We start from the raw sequence: 17,108 nt of genomic DNA, 5'->3' as shown, positions 1-17,108 counted from the left end.
CTGAACGAGCCTGTAATTGCTAGACACTTAACAGCATTGATTTGCTAAGGGATCTTGGAGTCCAAGTTCATAGCTCACTAAGGTACACAAGTAGATAGGGGGGTAAATAAGGCATATACTATGCTTGCCTCCATTTTTAGGGGTATTGAATATAAGAGTCAGGAAGTCATGGTGCAGCTCTATAGGACATTAGTTAGGCTGGTTTTAGAGTATTGCATGCAGTTCTGGTTGCCCCATTACAGGAAAGATGTGGACGCTTTGGAGAGGGTGCAGAAGATGTTTACAAGAATGTTGCCTGTATTAGAGGGTTTCAGCTAGGCTAGAAGAGGTTGGATAGACTTTGATTGTTTTACCTGGATTGGCAGGAGTTGAAGAGAAACTTGATAGAAGTATGTAAAATGATGACAGGTGCAGATAGTCAGAACCTTTATCCCAGGGTGGAAATGACCAGCGCAAGAGGGCACAGCTATAAATTGAGAGGGGGAAGGTTTGATGGAGATGTGCAGGGCAATTTTTTTACACAGAGGATGCCAGGGTCTGGAACACATTGTAAAGGGTGGTGGTGGAGCCAGGTACGTTAGTGGCATTTAAGATGCTTTTAGATAACCATATGAAAGTGCAGGGAATGGAGGGATATGTGCAGGCAGATGAGATCAGTTTAACTGAGAATAATGTTTGGCATAAACATTGTAGGCCGAAGGGCCTGTTCCTGTGCTGTACTGTTCTTTGAGTATACATTTTGATTTATTTTTATTGTATAAAGAGCAGAGGTTCTTTTTTTTAAAACTCACTCCTGAATGAACAAATAAAACTGGAAAAAATCAAGCCCGAATATTCACTTGTGGCAAGCAGTAATGTAATTAATATTGTTGTAAAATGAATTTAAAAATTAGCACTAAAATGTGGAATTTTTGTTGAATGCTCATAAACACTTTAAAAATGGGAGTTGGATCTCATGGTGAGTTGTTTCTAAACTTTAATTTTGTTTTAATAGAACAGGTATAATACAACATGATGAAAAACAATGGTAGCATATATGTAATTTGTCCAACATTAAAGTTGACCAGAATACCATCCTATTTTCTAAAAGTGGAATAACTCTTGAGATGAAATTTATTTTAAAAGGCATGCGGGGATAGGAACGGTTTGAGTAGATTAACTTTTTGGTATTGCACCTACATCACGCTTAGAAAATGTGCTCTGTTGGTCCTTGGGCACTGAAGGGGATCTCGCTCTCTCTTTCACCCATGATACAAATCCAGGTAATTTGGTCGGTGAACCACTGCACCACTTGGTCTCCGGCCACTGTCATAAGAAGTTCCATAAGGAATTATGAAATAAGGAATTCCATAGTTGTATTATGGAATAAGGAATTCCATAGCTGGAAGTTCAGTCTCCTGCATTCCCTCTGTGATCTTAAAGGACATGCGTGCTCGTTGTGATCCTTTTCTTGCTGCATTGCTGCCTGCAGTAACACCCTGAGCATGAGGAAGCTGAGAAAGATCATCATGTCCAACAGCACATGCCTATGATTCAAAAATCATGCTATTATTTGTTCCAGTGCCTTCTTACCAAACTGAAATGGTGCAGAATATTAGGGAAATATATTAAAATAAATGCAGTGCAACTAATTCCAAGAATTCCCAAGTATATGCTTAGCTGCATCTTTCCTCCAGTGTAAAAAATCTAGTGTGGAACGAGTGTTCATCCATTTGATGTAGTTACTGTAGTTTTGTATGTATCTGTATTTAATGAGGGAATTACCATTGTTGTAGGAAAAGTGTCTTTATCGAAAACAGCACTGTATTGAGGAGTAAAATACAAAGCACTGGGGGAACTTAGTGAGTCAGGCAGTGAATGGGGAGGGAATGAACAGCAACATTTTGGGTCACAACTGTTCTTCAGACTGCATTCCCACCTCACTGACCCACTGAGTTCCTTAAGCACTTTGTGTTTTACTCTAGATTCCAACATCTTTGCGTCTCTGTATTGAGGGAATTAGTTTAATTTGGCATCACGTTTGGCATGGACATTGTGGGCTGAAGGGCCTGTACCTGTGTACTGTTCTATGATCTGTGTAGCAAGTGGTTTAAGATAAATGGAGTAGGGTCGGATACCATGCATGCAAACCGAATTATGACACTTCCCACCTGGAACTAATTTGATTCTTCATCTCAAATAGCTTTTTTTGTTTTTAAATGGTAATTAGATATTTGATAAATTGGATTACATTTATTGATTTGAAATATTTTTGAGATATCCATTGACATATCCCATCTATTATGCTCAACTTGTAATTTTAGAAAATTAGCATGTACTCTTGTTGGGAAGATGAGACTTCACACATGATAGATATTAACGTTAGGTGAAGTAGACTTCATGGGCCGAATGGCCTAATTCTGCTCCTATAACTTATGAACGTGTTGTGCTGTTTTGTTTCCCAGAAACCGCAGATACAGTTCCACATATAAGACTATAAAGTGTATATACGAAATAGATGTTTCTGTGATCCAGAAACAAGCTGTAGATACACATTTATTTTGCATATACACTTCATTAATCTCTATTATGTTTAAACTTAAAGGAGCTGTCAGCTGTAATCAAATGTGAGTGCGTCTTGGACCCAGAAGGAAAGAATGTAGTGAATAGATTTGTCATTGAGAAAAGATTATCCTTTGTTGTCACTGCTTCTGTTAAGAACATCAAAGAAAAATAAATGTTCTGGCTTGCTTATGGCCATAAGAAAAAAACTCCCTGTTAGGATACATTTTAAATTGGAATAGATTATTTAATTGCACTGTTCATGGTGTATCAAAGCCATAACGCCATGCAATGAGCCATGAATTCTAATCTAATATTCTAATTTTAGTGGGTGCAAGTTGATAGTCCTTCCACAAAAATACAATATAACTGATGTTCACGCTCATTTCAGTAGATTTTGCACTTTCAAGTTGAATCTTTTAAAATATTTATTTTCTGAAAGTTTGATTGCATAGGTGATCCTGTTTATCTGTATCATTCAGATATAGGTGATCCTGTTTATCTGTATCATTCAGATAATTTTTCTAAGCATCGACTCACCCAGATCAGTAATGTTATATTTTTGCTGGTTTTGTGTCTCTACGACCCTTGGCTGCTTGAGGAGAAGCTATTTCTCACAAGTTTTTATTATTAATTAGGTTTATGCAATCCCTTGGTGTTGGCAGGTGCTCAGTTCAGTTCTTTGGATTTTTAGAGTGAATATTGGCATCACCATTGGCTAATGGGACATTTATTTCTGGTGGTACTCGAGCTCATCCCTGCCTAGTCTGAGTGTAAGTGCCGAATGAAGATCTACAATCGGCTGGATTGTCGTTGATCAGAGCCACGTCTTCTACAGGATGGCAGTAGATCTTTTGACGATTGTGGATTCTGATGGCCTCGCTGTCTTATTAACACTGATCACAGGATTCAGAAACAGTGGAAAATATTTTAAAAAAATAGAATTAAAGACGTTATAACACATTCAACTTCAATAAATTAAGCACAAATAATAATTAACATTTTTTTAGAAAATTATAGAACCACTTATCTGCTTAATGAAGGTCAACAACCCCTTCAAATAAACAAGGTTGCTTTTGAACATCAGCCACAGGAGATCTAAAGGTGAGGGGTCAGATATACAGAGTATCCAGCCCCTTAATTCACTAAGGTTAGAAGCTTTCTCTGGAATCAATAAGCGAGTTCGGTATTCCGACTGCGCATGCCCAGGTCACAGGTCACTATTCATAAACATTGCTGGAAAGCAGTGGAGCCGTGTACATATACACCTTCATTTCTACTGTTTTTCCAGCTTTGATTCACCCCCGTTCCTCAGATTAATTATATTTTCACACATAAATTATGAATAAAGATAAGAATATATACACAGTTTCTTCAGCCAGCGGATTCGTTCGCTTTTTCTTTATGGTGAATGACCTTTGACAAATCCCGTGATTCCTTGCGTTTTTCGGAATACCGAACTCGCTAATAAGGTCAGAGTTAATGTGCAGCAATACCTGACCTCCAAAGAGTTCTGTAATTATACATGTAGTGTATAGGGGCAGATGTCTGGAATACAGAGATACATGCAGCTAGGCAGCATTTCTCCATGCAACTGCCTGTTTACTGTTAGTGTGGTCTGGCCCATTATTACAGTCTGCATTTAAACATGCAGAGAGCGTCTTTGCAGTATGTATAAATTTTTATCATTAAGCACAGTATTCCTTTATTCTCGCTCTCAAATGGATTTCTCGCCACCATTCTTGTAAAGATTGTGAATGTTCAGTTTGTGGTTAACATCTCCCACCATTGTAATGGAAGAGTTCCAGAATGAGGCCTCTCATACTTCCCAATTTGCAATTTAGGCTGGATCAAATTAAGGACTCCAGACAATGTATTCTCAAATACACTGAACTGCAAATTATATTAATTACACCAGATGGTGTCACTCAAGGCAGCCTTTTTTAAACATGTTATTGTGATTGAAATTTCTGATCACAAAGGCTATGTGTAGGCAATTGGCAATGAGCTTAAGAACTTGCTATTATGCAGCCCTTTTTAAAGTACCAAACTTGTGGTACTTCTTGGAACATTATCAATAAAAATATGATGCCGTGTCATGTTAGAGACATTGGAATTGGTGAACAAGAGGTTGATACAATACTCAGTTTCAGGAACATCATAAAGGAGGAAGGAAAGGTAGCAATTTGGGGAAACTGAAAGAAGGGTTCCAGAATTTATAATTGAAGTAGAGCGGGAGTGGTCTAAATCCTGGGATAGTCAATAAATGTTGGCCTTGCCAATGACCCATACATGAAGAATATGAATAAGGAAAAGAAGAGGTACATGTTCAAGATGCAGTCAGTTTTCACCTTTGTGTTACTTGTGTACGGGCTCAGTTATATGAATTTTTAATATCAGTAAGACCTAATGTTGTTTGCTCCTGTCCTATGACAGATAAAGACATACATTCTTTTGTCCTCCATTTGGGGGACATAAATTTCACATTAATTTAAGACATAATGCCATGATCCAACTCCCCAGTTCCTTTGGACCACTTCCTTAAATGTAAATAAAATGATGGGATCTGATTGATGCTTGTATTTTAGCCCTTTCTGAATCACATTTATCAAAGGTACATGGTAGAGACAGCACATGATACATGGGTGGATTGGTTCTCTTTTAAATTATATCGTTTACAACATCAACAATTAATCTCCTCCTAATTCTGTCTAATCTCAGAAATGACTCATTGTGAGTGAAACCCAAGTATGGCAACTCAGATTCCTCATCGTCAACTTTTAGCCGGAGGAATAGGTGTGTAAGGTAGTTGAAGGCCAGCTCCTTATGAATTGGAGAAACCTCCAATTAGATAATGTGATGAAACAGGTTTGTCTAAAAGGCATTCTGCCAAGACATGCCACAACTGAAATGACTCCGCTTGTGGTGAGGTTTCTGACGTGTCAGCCCTTTAAATAAATTGAGGCTATGGTTGTCACAGCAGTAGTCTGGAGTTTTCTGATTGTCACAGCAGTAGTCTGGAGTTTTCTGATTGCCACAGTCATACAGCATAGAAACAGGCTCTTTGGCCCGACTCTTCCATGCTGACCAATATACCCCATCTAAGTTCGACCCCGTTGCCTGCATATGGACCATTTCCCCTTTAACCCATCCTATCCATGTTCCTGTCCAAAAGCATTTTAAATGTTGGCATTTAAATGTCAGCTTTGTCCCGCCCCAGATTTCACCCCCTACTGCAATCAGTGTGTCGAAGGGTCCAGACCCGAAATGTCGTCTATCCATGCATTCCAGAAATGCTGCCTGTCCTCCTGTAGACTTTTTTTTTGTAAATCAGCACCTGCAGTTCTTTGTATCTCAAGCACAGTTTATATATTGACCTTGATATGTACCTTTATGCAGAGAACAGTGGGGTTGCAAATAAGAGGACAATCTTGTTCATTGTAATGGTCTCCACCTTTTGTAACAAATGTTATCTTGAGTATAGATGTGCCAAATTTGCATTATAACCAAGGTTGTGCTTACGATAGCAAACGTTGGTTGGAAATTGAGGGGGGATCTTATAGAAACTTACAAAATTCTTAAGGGGTTGGACAGGCTAGATGCAGGAAGATTATTCCCGATGTTGGGGAAGTCCAGAACAAGGGGTCACAGTTTAAGGATAAGGGGGCAGTCTTTTAGGACCGAGATGAGAAAATCATTTTTTACACAGAGAGTGGTGAATCTGTGGAATTCTCTGCCACAGAAGGTAGTTGAGGCCAGTTCATTGGCTATATTTAAGAGGGAGTTAGATGTGGCCCTAGTGGCTAAAGGGATCAAGGGGTATGGAGAGAAGGCAGGTACAGAATACTGAGTTGGATGATCAGCCATGATCATATTGAATGGCAGTGCAGGGTCGAATGGCCTACTCCTGCACCTATTTTCTATGTTTCTATGTTTCTAAAATGTGCCTTAAAATTGATTCGCATGAGCACAACCAACTGTTAAATCAGCTTTTACTTCCCCTCAATTTATTTTTATGACTAATAAATATCTTTTTAATGCATGTGACACTTTTTCTGGATTATGTGCATGGTTGAGCAAGGAATTAACCATCAATACCTCGGCACTTGAGGACAATCCCGAGTATTTCTGACTTTAATTGGGGCTGTTGTTGGTGCTCAATGAGGGTTGTATTTTGGATACTGACTTTGAAGATGCCACACTAAATATTTAATTCCCTATCCTGATGCATATTTTTTTTTATGTGGTTGAATTTAAGGGAGTTCACACACTAATCTTGCAAACATTTTCCACTCCATCAGTACCACCAAAAATGCTGATTAACTAATCATTTATCTCTCAGATATTTGTGGGACTTTTGCAGAATGTCCCTTTCCCATTGCAGCGTGGCTCATTAGCTCTTTGATGTAATTTATTTTATCTGAAGGCTCTTGAAATATTTCAACAATGTGTTGAAGATATTTTTCAAAGGAAGTATTTCTTTTGTGTGTTCTCTTACAAGTTTAATTTTTTATTGTAGTCCAAGTGTAGTTTGACAAGAGTTGGTGTTCCTACTTTATGGTACTAGCCAAGAATACATTTTCAGTCCGCGACCTGCACATCAGCAAATTGTGACCTGTTTCTACATTGTTTAAAACTCTTTGTGTGATTTCCTCCTTTCCCCCATCCCTCCCCCATAATTTGTTTGGCTTCACAGCAATTTCTTTAACCAAGACAAGTCTCTCATGAACAAAAAAACCCACCGGCCTTTACCTACATTGATTATAGGTAGAATGAGGGGGCTCACTGTAACTCTTGCCAATTTAGATAACAGAAAATGTTCGGATTTCATTATATTGTACAACATTTTATCCAGATTTATTTACAAATAATTTGAAGGTGCATCAACAGTGTGTCCATTTAAGAAAATAGGATCAGTGTCCCGATCATATGCCTTTTCCCGAATGGTTTCATTTTTAAGTTTTGTGAAATTAATAACCTTTAGATAAATCAAATCAGACTTCTCTTGTTAGTAAAGAGTAAGTGGTTTGGATATATTTTTTCCAATGAAATATGTGTGGAGTGTATGAGTCTCAGCATCCATGAAGCCTGGTACCAAATCATATCTATGATTAGTGCTGGAATAATTATAATTTTTTGTAATGCATACCTATTTGTAAGGCAAAGAATAAGTTGGAAGTTTTAACTCCTTAAATTGAGATTGACCACTACAAATATTTGCTATTCCAAGAGTATGTTACTTTGTTACATAATCTAGGTTTAAATCAATTGCTTGCAGTTACTAAAGTGGCTTTCTCACGGGGCGACTTGACGCAAGAGGTAACCAGAGTTGAACATCGTGGGAACTTCGTACGATAATCGTACGGCATTCGTGGACCACCGTGGCGCTAATGGCAGGTACTCGTGTAACTTGTTGACTCGGGAGAAAATTCAAGCAAGCTTGAATTTCTCCAAGAGTGACTTGTACACTTGTGGTTGAAGATTGCAACATTATATGGACGTAGTGGCCAGTGCGATATCCGTAATAACTCTTGCGTTTACCGTGGGTACTCCTGCGAACGGTGAACCCGGAAGCTGGACAGAGGGGACAGAAGGTGAGTAAAAAAGGTGGTCTCAATATCGCCAATGGAACATGTGTCCATCGAGGACGTCCCACCTCATTGTCATTGTTGGAGAATCTTTTTCACTGGAACACTTGCAGGGATGGCTCCCAGAAAAGCTCAAAGAAAGGGGGTAAAGCATGTCAGAAAGGTTTTTGCCATGCAGGAGAATGAGGAGGAGACGCAGCAAGAGAGACAGGTGGAGAGGCAACAGGAGATGCCACAGATAACACTGCCTGTGGGCTCCTTGGAGCAGGGAGAGGGTGAGCAAGGTGGATTTCAGATTGCCTCCCCAGTCACGGTCAATGTGAGACAAAGTCTTTATTCCTATTTGACAATATAAAAAGATGACTTCTTGCACATATTGAGAGAAGGTGCATCACACCAAACAACATTTGTCTAAAAAAGGGCTTCGCAAACATGAAAATCAACAAATGAGACACGCTAGATTTTTTAAAACAGATTCTATTCATTAACCTCTGCAACAAGCCTAAACTCAGGCAATAAAAGGGACAATGCAATGTGCTAAATGGCAGGTTTTGCGGACGACCATCTTATAGGAAGCACTTTTCAGAGGACAACACTTTAAAGTGAAACAAAGAGAAGTAAGCAGGATTACAACGGGACATTATTATCAGCTTATTTTCTATGCATGTCTGCTAACATGCAGTAGTGTTCCTGTGGTCGGCTACCCATCAATAGAGCTGTCCTGCCACGGCACACTCCCCAATTGTGAATTGTAGTAAGCGCAGAGATGGCCTCTTTGCTCTTTCCCACTGTATGTGCCCGAGTTACCTTTGAAACGCTGCAGTGGGACCATTTCCGCCTCGGTTGCACCACTTCTCCATGTACCTAGTGTTATTCCCCCTGTGTCACTGTCCACTAGGTCACCGTCCTGGATGGCTGTTGCTGATCCTGCAGCTGCACCTCTCATTCGGATCAGGTTGTGCAGAACACATGCTGCATATACTATAGTCTCCACATTCTTGGGCTTCTGCTCCATTGTCTTGAGCAAGCATCTAAATCTGTTTGCCAAGATGCCAAAAGAATTTTCTACAACCCTCCTAGCCCTTGACAGCCTGTAAATGAAGATCCTCTGTTCCCTAGTTAGATTCCTCTGTGGATATGGCTTCATAATCCAGGGCCGTAGTGCAAAGGCTTCGTCAGCAACCATCGCATATGGGATGTCCGGGCTGTCTTCTCCTGGCAGAGGTTCTGGATCAGGCATGCCTGCTGTTCCACCTTCCATTTTGTTTCCAAGCCAGGTTTCTTTCCAAATCCGGCCACCACCAACACTTCCAGGTGTGCCCACATCCACATCCACATCCACATACAGGAAGTTGTAGTTATGATCAACCACCGCCAAGAGTACAATTGAGTGGAATTTCTTGTGATTGAAATAATTTGAGCCACCTCTGGGTGGACAACGAATTGCCACATGCTTGCCATCCAAAGCCCCACATGTGTGAGCAAAGTTCCAACTGTTTTCAAACCCCAGCGCCACTCTCTTCCACGCATCTGGTGTACTGGGGCATTCCATCACTTCAGCTGCATAAAATTTGATGATCGCCTCACAGGTTTCTCGGACAATACCACAGATGGTGTTGGTGGCGACAAGAAAGTTGTAAGATAGACTTTTATAAGAATCGCCTGAGGCCAAGTAGCGGAGGGTGATTGCTATGCGCAACCCTGGTTCCAGTGCCTTTCTCATTACAGTGTCAGTCTTCTTCAGCAGAGGTCCCAAATTATTCTTCAGCTCATTAAATCGCTCGGGTGAAATTCTGACAAAGTTTGTGAATGCACTTTTATCCTCTTCGCACAGCACATTAAGCAGTTTATCATATTGTCCAAATAGAGGTCTCCGTTGAAAGATGGGCTTCACCCAGTGAGACTTCCTCTTAATTCTCTTTTTAATTAATCTCACCCTTCTGCCTTCACGCAAGCGTCCTCGATTCACATAGAGGGCTGCTGCATACAGCGCGTCAATGAAAAACACCACCATCCTGTACTCGAAACTACTTAGTACAGGCATGTCTCCAAATGAGCCAATTCAACCAAGGGAGGATATTTATAGTGTGTGAAAAAAAAAGTGACATCATTTGTGCCACGTGATGATTTAACAACACTTCACAGTTCACAATGTTCATTCAAGATTTAACGGGAAAGCTCGGGAGACGGACAAGTCACTCGCACAAATAACAGAAATGCCGAGTACCCGTGGGAACTCTTTATCTACCCCCCGTTATATTGTGTGATATCGTGCTAGACCACGACCACTTCACTCTGGTTACATCTTGCGTCAAGTCGCCCCGTGAGAAAGCCCCATAAGGATTGCTATACAGTGTTTGGAAACAAATTAGAAAATGAATATATGTGCAATATCTTGCAAACGTTTGACCTGATGGCATGGATTTAACATAAACATCCCCCACGGCGGATTCCCCACATTCCACACTGTGATGGAAGGCAATAAGGTCTAAACCTCCTCCCTCTTTATTCTCCCGCGTTTGGGGCAATCGAACCATCCGCAGTTGGGGGGATTGAAGCTTCCACAGCCGGCGATCGAAGCTCCCGTGATCGGGCGGTCAAAGCTCCTGCGGCCTGGAGCTCCCGAAGTCGGCCCTTAACCAAGGGACCACCAGCTCCATGATGTTAAAGTCCGCCGAGTCCCGCGGTTGGAGCTCCCAAAGTCGATCGGCAGCAAGAGACCACCAGCTCCTCAATGTTAGGCCGCAGTGCAGACGGAGATACAATACGGAAAAAAATCGCATCTCCGTCAAAGTAAGAGATTTGAAAAAGTTTTCCACAAAACCCTCCCCCCGACCCCACATAAAACAAAGCTAAAGAACACTAAAACATAAATTTAACGCTTACTAAAATTCAAGAAAGGAAGAAAAGAGCGAGGCAGACTATTGGCGCGGCAGCCGACAGGGACATGTACTGCACATAGTGCATTCCTATTCTTAGTTTTGCAATTTTGGAAAATTAGAGCCAAGTCAGATTATGATATTTATTCTCTCTGGCCCATGAAGAAAACAGTTACCTGGGCTTTTTGAACGATTGCAGATTGGCATACATAGAAGCTTGAGCACAGAATGCAGCAATCACAAGGACATAGGGAGAAAAGAATGGACTAAGATAGTTTGTGGCTGGAGGCCGAGAGAAAGGTGGGACCTTTTGGTTCCTTCATTGATCCTGTGCTGTGGTTCAATGGAACTTTTATCTTGTCCATTCGACTGCCCTTCATGTGGAAGAATTATTCAACGTATGTTTAGTAAAAAAAAAAGTCTGATCTCATTCTCTGCCACAGTTACACATCGCAGTTTGAGCTATCTTATCTAATGGAAATCTTTTTCCAGCTCAAGTTCATTGAAATGTTCATGCTACCAAATTGTATTAGATCAGCTAATTTAAACATACATTTAAATAGAAATTGTACTTTTTGCCCAAGTTTTCGCTTTTGAGCTTTCTCTTGATTAATTTTTTCTCTGTTAAAGCATCAGAGGTACTGCATTCCATCTGTTTAAATATTTGTATATTCTGCTTTCACAACCTGGATAACATAAATTACTTTCTCTGTGTCTATTTTTCTTTATGTGGAAAATGTAACTAATACTGGCAAAATTCTAAAAGAAACAAGTTAATTTTGCTGAGTGCATATGTAGATAACTGAAGTTCTGATGAAGAGTCTTCATCCTGAAATGTTAGCTCTGGTTTTCTTCCCAGAGATGCAGCCAGACCTGAGTATTTCCGTCATTTTCAGTTTTTATTTTAGATTTTCAGTATTTGTAGTGTTTTTTTAATTTTCAATTGCAGGTGAATAAAAGCTGGGCAAAGTAGGCATTAAGCAACATCTTAGGGGGAGTTTAAGCAGGAATTCCTAAACTAAGGGTGAGATAATCTATGGCGCAACCAAATTGTTGGAACAAACAAAAACTAGTTGAACAAGAAGTCAATGGCACACAGAAATACTGGTGTTGTTTGCCTGAAGGTTACACAAGTCATGAGAGACAAGGTAAGAAAAGTATTTGGAGGTCAGGTATTTCTGAATCAGGAACCAAAACAGGTCAGCAAATTAATTTATAAGATAAATAATGTGTATAATGTAGGAAGCAGCGCGAATAATATGTTTGTCTGTGACAGGGGCCTATTTTTCAGGTGCTGCACCAATTGTTGGTAACAAACAGGCTGGTGCAAATGAAAGCAACTGACACAATAGAAGTATTTTGAGACCCATTGCCACAAATATGAGCAGTGCTCAGTTCAGAAAGTTTGTGTGACATACCAATTTAACATGACTTTAAACCAGTTCTGATGTGAACTAAGATGGAATTTATTGCCAATTTCTGTTTCCCCTGAGCCTAGCACACAACATGAATAGAGTTCATGTAAGCCAGACTTCAGTTTCCCCTTCCGAATGGATTTAATGGACCGACATTTTTTGTTTCATTAACCCGGGGGCTTCCTTAATATCCTTTTTTGAGGTCAAGATAACAATTGTTAAATGTATTAATTTAACCCTTTTCAACATACCAGCATGTATTGAATCATTCCAGGACTATGACCATTACCTAACACCCAGTTGTAATTGGAATGGAGGGGGACTGTCAAAATACATGGAAGAAGAGGGGAAGCTAAATACATTCATTTTGCTGAGATGATTATGAAAAAGGAAGAGTATCGGGACTGGAGCAGGATATTGTTATCTGGGTTTAAATGGCATACCTTATTAAATAGCAAAGTCTTTAGAGAGAGTTCAATAAGTGTATTAAAGTATTTCAAAATCACTTGCTAACTATTAACTGAGCCCTTTTTTGTGTTCCAGAAATTGGATGTTAAATCACTCATTAAGTTGAACTACCATAAAAACAGTGAAGGTATGTCCATTGTTATATACTATGCATTGATGATCCAGAGAAACTCTTTTTGGTGTTTTGCTTTGCATGAATGAAGATCACACGACTTAGAGGCTGGATTTAGAAGCTGGAATAAAGCTTATTCTTCAAAACGCTATCTTTAGAAAATAATTCTTTGCAGAACATTACATTAAGGTGCTTGAGAATTCTCGGCAAGAATTGTAGTGAAGACTGCCAACTGCTTCAATACCATTGTTAAAAAAGATGAAAGCAATGTTGATAAACATCCACAACTAATTATGTGATATTATCAAGAAGCGGAATCAGTACTAGTGGAGCTAAGAAAGAGAAATGAATGATTGAGTAAGTTTATTGGCCAAGTATTCACATACAAGGAATTTGCCTTGGTGCTCTGCGCGCAAGTGACAACATGACATACAGTGACAGTTAGGAATGACACATAAAACATTAAACATTAATAATGAAACATTATTGATTAAACATGTGAATTAAATAAAATACCAGAGCAAAAGGAGGCTACAGATTTTTGGTTATTGAGTAGAGCTACTACTCGTGGAAACTTCTGAGCTCACAAACAGTAGTGGTGGTGTAAGACAGTGTGTGTCAGCAATTAGAGGGTAAGTATAAGATTAATAAATTATCATGAGGGATTTTACTCTTCTAGTTTCCCGGGCAAATCAAATTAGTGGTCAACAAATTTGCATTGTGTATAAGAGGTGGTGTCTGGGGGGCGGCAAAGTGGTGCAGCTGGTAGAAATCCTGCCTCACAGCACCACAGACCCAGGTTCAATCATAAACCTGAATGCTGAAATATGTTATTAAAGTAGTACGAGGCACTTCAAAAATAATAAGATTGGGCAGAGTTCATGTGGAATTACGAAAGGAAAATATTTGACAAATTGGTTAGCTTTTTGAGGTTGTAACAAGCAGAATAAATGAAGTTCTGATATATTTATACTTTTGGAAGGCCTTTGATAAAGTGCTACACAGGTCATTAAACAAAATGAGAGCTCATGGGATTGTGTGTTGCATTAGTTAATAGACTGAAAACGGAGAATAGGGTTGGGAGGTTGTGACTAGTAAGGAGCCACAAAGAATAGTGTTTGGGGCTCCATTTGCTTATGATCAGTAATTTAAATGTTAAGGAATCGGATTAATAAATCTAAAGTTGCTGATGATTCAACGCTGGGCACTGGCCTTGAGCTATAAGTAGGTATGTTGCAAAGCCTACCTGAAGCGTCGCTGAAAATCTGTCGCTGCGGGTGTGCGCGATTTTGGCGCCGTTTAGAGGGGGCGGCTTTAAAACGCGATTTTCTCTAAGCTGTTCCAATCGAAAATGTTCAGCCTAGTTAATTATTAACGAAAAATCGCTGAAAGACCCCGTCGCAAAAGCTATTATTAGGTTTAAAGGCCTTGAATAATAGTTATAGTAGTTTAAAAATCAATCTCTAAACCCGCGACCGCCAGCAACCGCAGGGTCTCATAAAGCAAACAATTGAAGGTATGCTGTATATTTTTACATTAAAAAGGGCTTCTAAAGATCCCTTTATACAAAGTTTAATATTGCGAGTAGCTCATTTTGGGCCTATTATATCCCGCAGTATTTTTCTCGGCATTTGGGGGCACAAATCTACCGCAATGTGAACGTTCTAAACCAGCGCGTTCCACAGGGACCCACTCGAAAGCTGATTTAAATGGGCATTTATTTACAGCAATTAAACACTAAATTCCTTCCATTTGGCCTATAAATTAATGTAAATGAGATTTAAAAATCATGTTTTATTGTGAATTATTTGTGAATATTATTTGGACATTTAGGCTATTTAAAAATGTTAATCATTTATTAAGAAATGGATAGATGTTTAGATCTAGTAATTGAAGTCTGAAATTAGCTACAATTAGGTAACTAACTAATTATATGCTTTAATTTCAGGTCATCCAAGTAAGATTATTTTATATTTGTTTCAAAATGCTTCAATCTATGATAACTGAAAATTTCATTCAGTTCTCTTAATTTTTAAGAAAGTTATGGGCTTTTGACTGTTCACGATCACAGCTTTTTTGTTATGTCCATAGAAAATCAATAGGGAACAAGATGCTCATTTCCCAGTATGAAAATGGCCATAACCTTTTAAATACTTGAGATATGAAAGTGAATTAGGTGTTAAATTAAACTTATTTTTATGCTTTATCTGATGGGATAAATTACAGACTTGACTTTTAAAATCTCAAAATTTTGTAACATTGCTACTATAAGGAGGATGCAGAGAGGCTTGAGGAGATTATAGACTGGCCAGGTGAATGGGCTAGGACATAGCGTGTGGAATACAATGCTAAAAATTATGAGCTCAACCATTTTAGCCTACCAGGAAAGATTAAGCTGACTGAGTTTATACTCTCCAGAATGTGGAAGAATGTGAAGTTTTTCATTGCAACAGAACATTTGTATAGAGTCGAGGACAGGATAAATGCATAGGTGACATTTCCCCTGGTAACATGCCTAGAATCAGGCTAACTGTCCAATAAAAGCTACTGAGAAAATAAGAAATGTCTTCACCTAGAGAACAGTAAATGTTCATGAATTCTCATCCCAAGAGGTTTGTTGAGGGTCAGTCATTGAACATATTGAAGACCGAGATCAGTGGATTTTTACTGATGGAATATGGAGTTAATGCAGTAAAGTGACTGAAGTAAAAGGTCACCCATAATCCTATTGAATGACATAACAGCCATTAGTGGCCAAATGATTGAACCTTGCTTTTATTTTCTGTGTTCTTATGGATTTTTCTAAGAATTCAAAACCTTAAGTTTAGCTGTGATTTGACATATCCCCTTTGGAAATATTAACGGAGCAGGAAACGTGCTTTAAATCAAAATTTCTCACAATGAATTTCAAAAGATTTTTCTGATCTGAAGGCTACTGTACTGTTATAAAAATAGTTGTTTATGAAGACATTGTGCTAATAGAATGAATTGTATCTGTTTAATGCTTAAGCTATGTTAATACATTTACCATATGACATCCGTTCCAGTAAAACTACAGGTGTTTCTAAGATTCAGCATAACTAATTGTTTGTGACTGCATTCAGCCTTATCTGAATTTAGTTCCATGCCAACCTTTTCATCTAGCAAATAATGCACGTGGCAGGCACCTGCATTTTCAATTATAGCAATGTTTGATGATATGATTCTAACTTGTGTTGAGTAGGTAGTAACAAGGAACTGCAGATGTTGGTTTACAAAAAAAGAGACTAAATGCTGGAGTAACTTAGAGGGTCAGGCGAACATCCCTGGAAAATGTGGATGGTTTCAGGTCAGGAGGACCCTTCTCCAGTCTTAAGAAGAGTCCAGACCTGAAACATCATCTATCCATGTTCTCCAGGGATGCTGCCTGACCTGCTGAGTTACTCCAGCGCTTTGTGTGTCTTTTTGTGTTGGGTAGGTGCAAATAATTGGGTTAAAAGGAATAAGGATAAATCGTTACATTTCCTATGTGATTTTAAAAAAACTGCTGCCATCTTTGGAAAACTAAGAACAAAAGTTTTAAAATACATGATTTCTTCATTCTCTAACTTGCTCACTGAGTGGTTCAGTGCTACTTCACACTATGTGTGCTGCCAAAATCTGGTCTTTATTGTTTTCTGAGGCTTTATCAACCTGCATTGTTTCTGGGTAAACCAAATAATATTTTAAGTTGAGTAAATAGCATCAAATTGGCTTTATTGCTGGATTGCCTTTGGAAGCTTGATTTGAAAACAAAAACAAAATATATATCTGTAAGCTTACTGTTGACTGTTTTATTTCAGTTTGAAAGTGTATTTTTTTACTTGGCTTTGGCACTTTGGTAAACTCTATTTTGGACAAACTTAAACAATTGACTAAAAATATTCACAATGTGCCTTATCTTGCTACACTTGCAACACATGTGGCTGTCATCAACTGGCATCCTGTTCAGCTCAGTGGCCCTATTGAGCTGATAGAGTAGGATACATAACAACATGCACAAATGTTTAGTGGTTTACTGTGTAAATTGGGATACCTTTGCACTTAATTATTGCCCATGATAATGTATCTCATTTCTAACATCTGT

At 39.0% G+C, this 17,108-nt stretch overlaps 1 protein-coding gene across 1 annotated transcript in view; it reads left to right on the top strand.

Annotated features, from left to right (window-relative positions):
- Nucleotides 1–17,108, top strand: part of ppil2 (peptidylprolyl isomerase like 2) — a 183,257-nt gene that overhangs the window by 35,738 nt on the left and 130,411 nt on the right. Inside the window, exon 6 of the mRNA XM_033043526.1 lies at nucleotides 12,967–13,018. Within this exon, the coding sequence (XP_032899417.1) occupies nucleotides 12,967–13,018 (52 nt within the window). The remainder of the gene's footprint in view (nucleotides 1–12,966; nucleotides 13,019–17,108) is intronic.

The sequence above is a fragment of the Amblyraja radiata genome, chromosome 25, assembly GCF_010909765.2.
Source record: "Amblyraja radiata isolate CabotCenter1 chromosome 25, sAmbRad1.1.pri, whole genome shotgun sequence".
NCBI classification, from domain to species: domain Eukaryota; kingdom Metazoa; phylum Chordata; class Chondrichthyes; order Rajiformes; family Rajidae; genus Amblyraja; species Amblyraja radiata.
Note: the sequence above shows the minus strand (reverse complement) of the source record. Positions and strands in the feature narration are given on the sequence as shown.